The 1,165-nt window shown below is 42.9% G+C and overlaps 1 protein-coding gene across 1 annotated transcript in view; it reads right to left on the reverse strand.

Annotated features, from left to right (window-relative positions):
* Nucleotides 1–1,165, reverse strand: part of LOC308362373 (transmembrane protein 150A-like) — a gene marked incomplete at both ends in the record, with an annotated part of 19,436 nt that extends 18,271 nt beyond the window's left edge. The window contains one exon of the mRNA XM_080834988.1: nucleotides 1,101–1,165. Coding sequence (XP_080691114.1) covers nucleotides 1,101–1,165 — 65 coding nt within the window. The remainder of the gene's footprint in view (nucleotides 1–1,100) is intronic.

The following is a 1,165-nucleotide window of genomic DNA, read 5'->3' on the forward strand; positions in this document are numbered from 1 at the left end:
CACCGCAAGTACAAACAACACCTGACATTATTCGGCCATGCTGTTAGAGATGAGATACACCCCAGCATCACACTCACACAATCCTTGCCACTGAATGCATACCGGTCATATGTATCACTGTGTCAAAACAAACGCTTCATAAAGGAGACGTGTCTAGAAAGCTGGAGGAAACACTCGCTCACACAACCATCACTTTGGATCGGGCCCCCCGCAAAGGGTCATTACCCTTCTCCCTTTCCTCGGAATCCGATACCCGACCTCTGACTCCAGTCGGCCACTTCGGCGTGAAAGGTCTTCAAACCTGTCAGAGGACCAGCCGCTTGGATGGCGGATCAAGAGATGCAGTGGAGTGCTAAGTGGCTAAGTGGCGAAGTGGCGTAAGCATCGCTAACCTTTAACCTCTGGCGCTAACACGTCGCCAACCTATAGCACTCCAAATTTCGTTGTATGCAAATAAAATGAGAATAAAGGCTTTTCTATTCTATTTCCTATAGATGCCCAAATAGAAGCTCACGTAGAAACAGGCCTGATCCTGGTCTCTGCCAACAAAACATTCCACAAGGTCCACTGTAAGGACTGTGCAATATTGCAGCTTAGGTGAGTACTTGTACTCCATGCCATTGCACTTTGTTCTATTTCTTAATCTGAACTTAGTTTAATTGTTTTCTTGTGTTGTTATATGTTTATATGTGATGTTGTTGTATGCAGAGCTGACAATAAAGTCTTTCAAATTCAAAGTTCAAATTCATATGGCCACTGCTGTTTTCATACTACACTTGTTGTTGTAGATGAAAGATGAAGGGTATTACAGAAGCACTCACTGTTTATAACAGTCTGCTTTAAGCAATTTAGTTGGTGATTCACTTGGTGTATTACATACACTGTAGCTTATTTATTCTTATAATACCCACACGTTTGTACAACTTTGGTATGATAAACAACAAGTGATGCCAACAAGCCAATTTACGACTAGCCGCCTCCTCTGTGCTCTAAAATCACGAGGATCAGCTTCCAGTCATAAAGCCATAGACTCTAAGGTCTTTATGCTGTAGACAAAACACACAGATTTGCTAATGATAACAGCAGAGATGAGAACTTACACCACCCATGTTCCCGTGATGATGAAGACAGGCAAACTGATGGGTAAGATCACCCACAACGACAT

This window comes from Sprattus sprattus (genome assembly GCF_963457725.1).
Source record: "Sprattus sprattus genome assembly, chromosome: 3".
In the NCBI taxonomy this organism is placed as follows: Eukaryota; Metazoa; Chordata; class Actinopteri; order Clupeiformes; family Clupeidae; genus Sprattus; species Sprattus sprattus.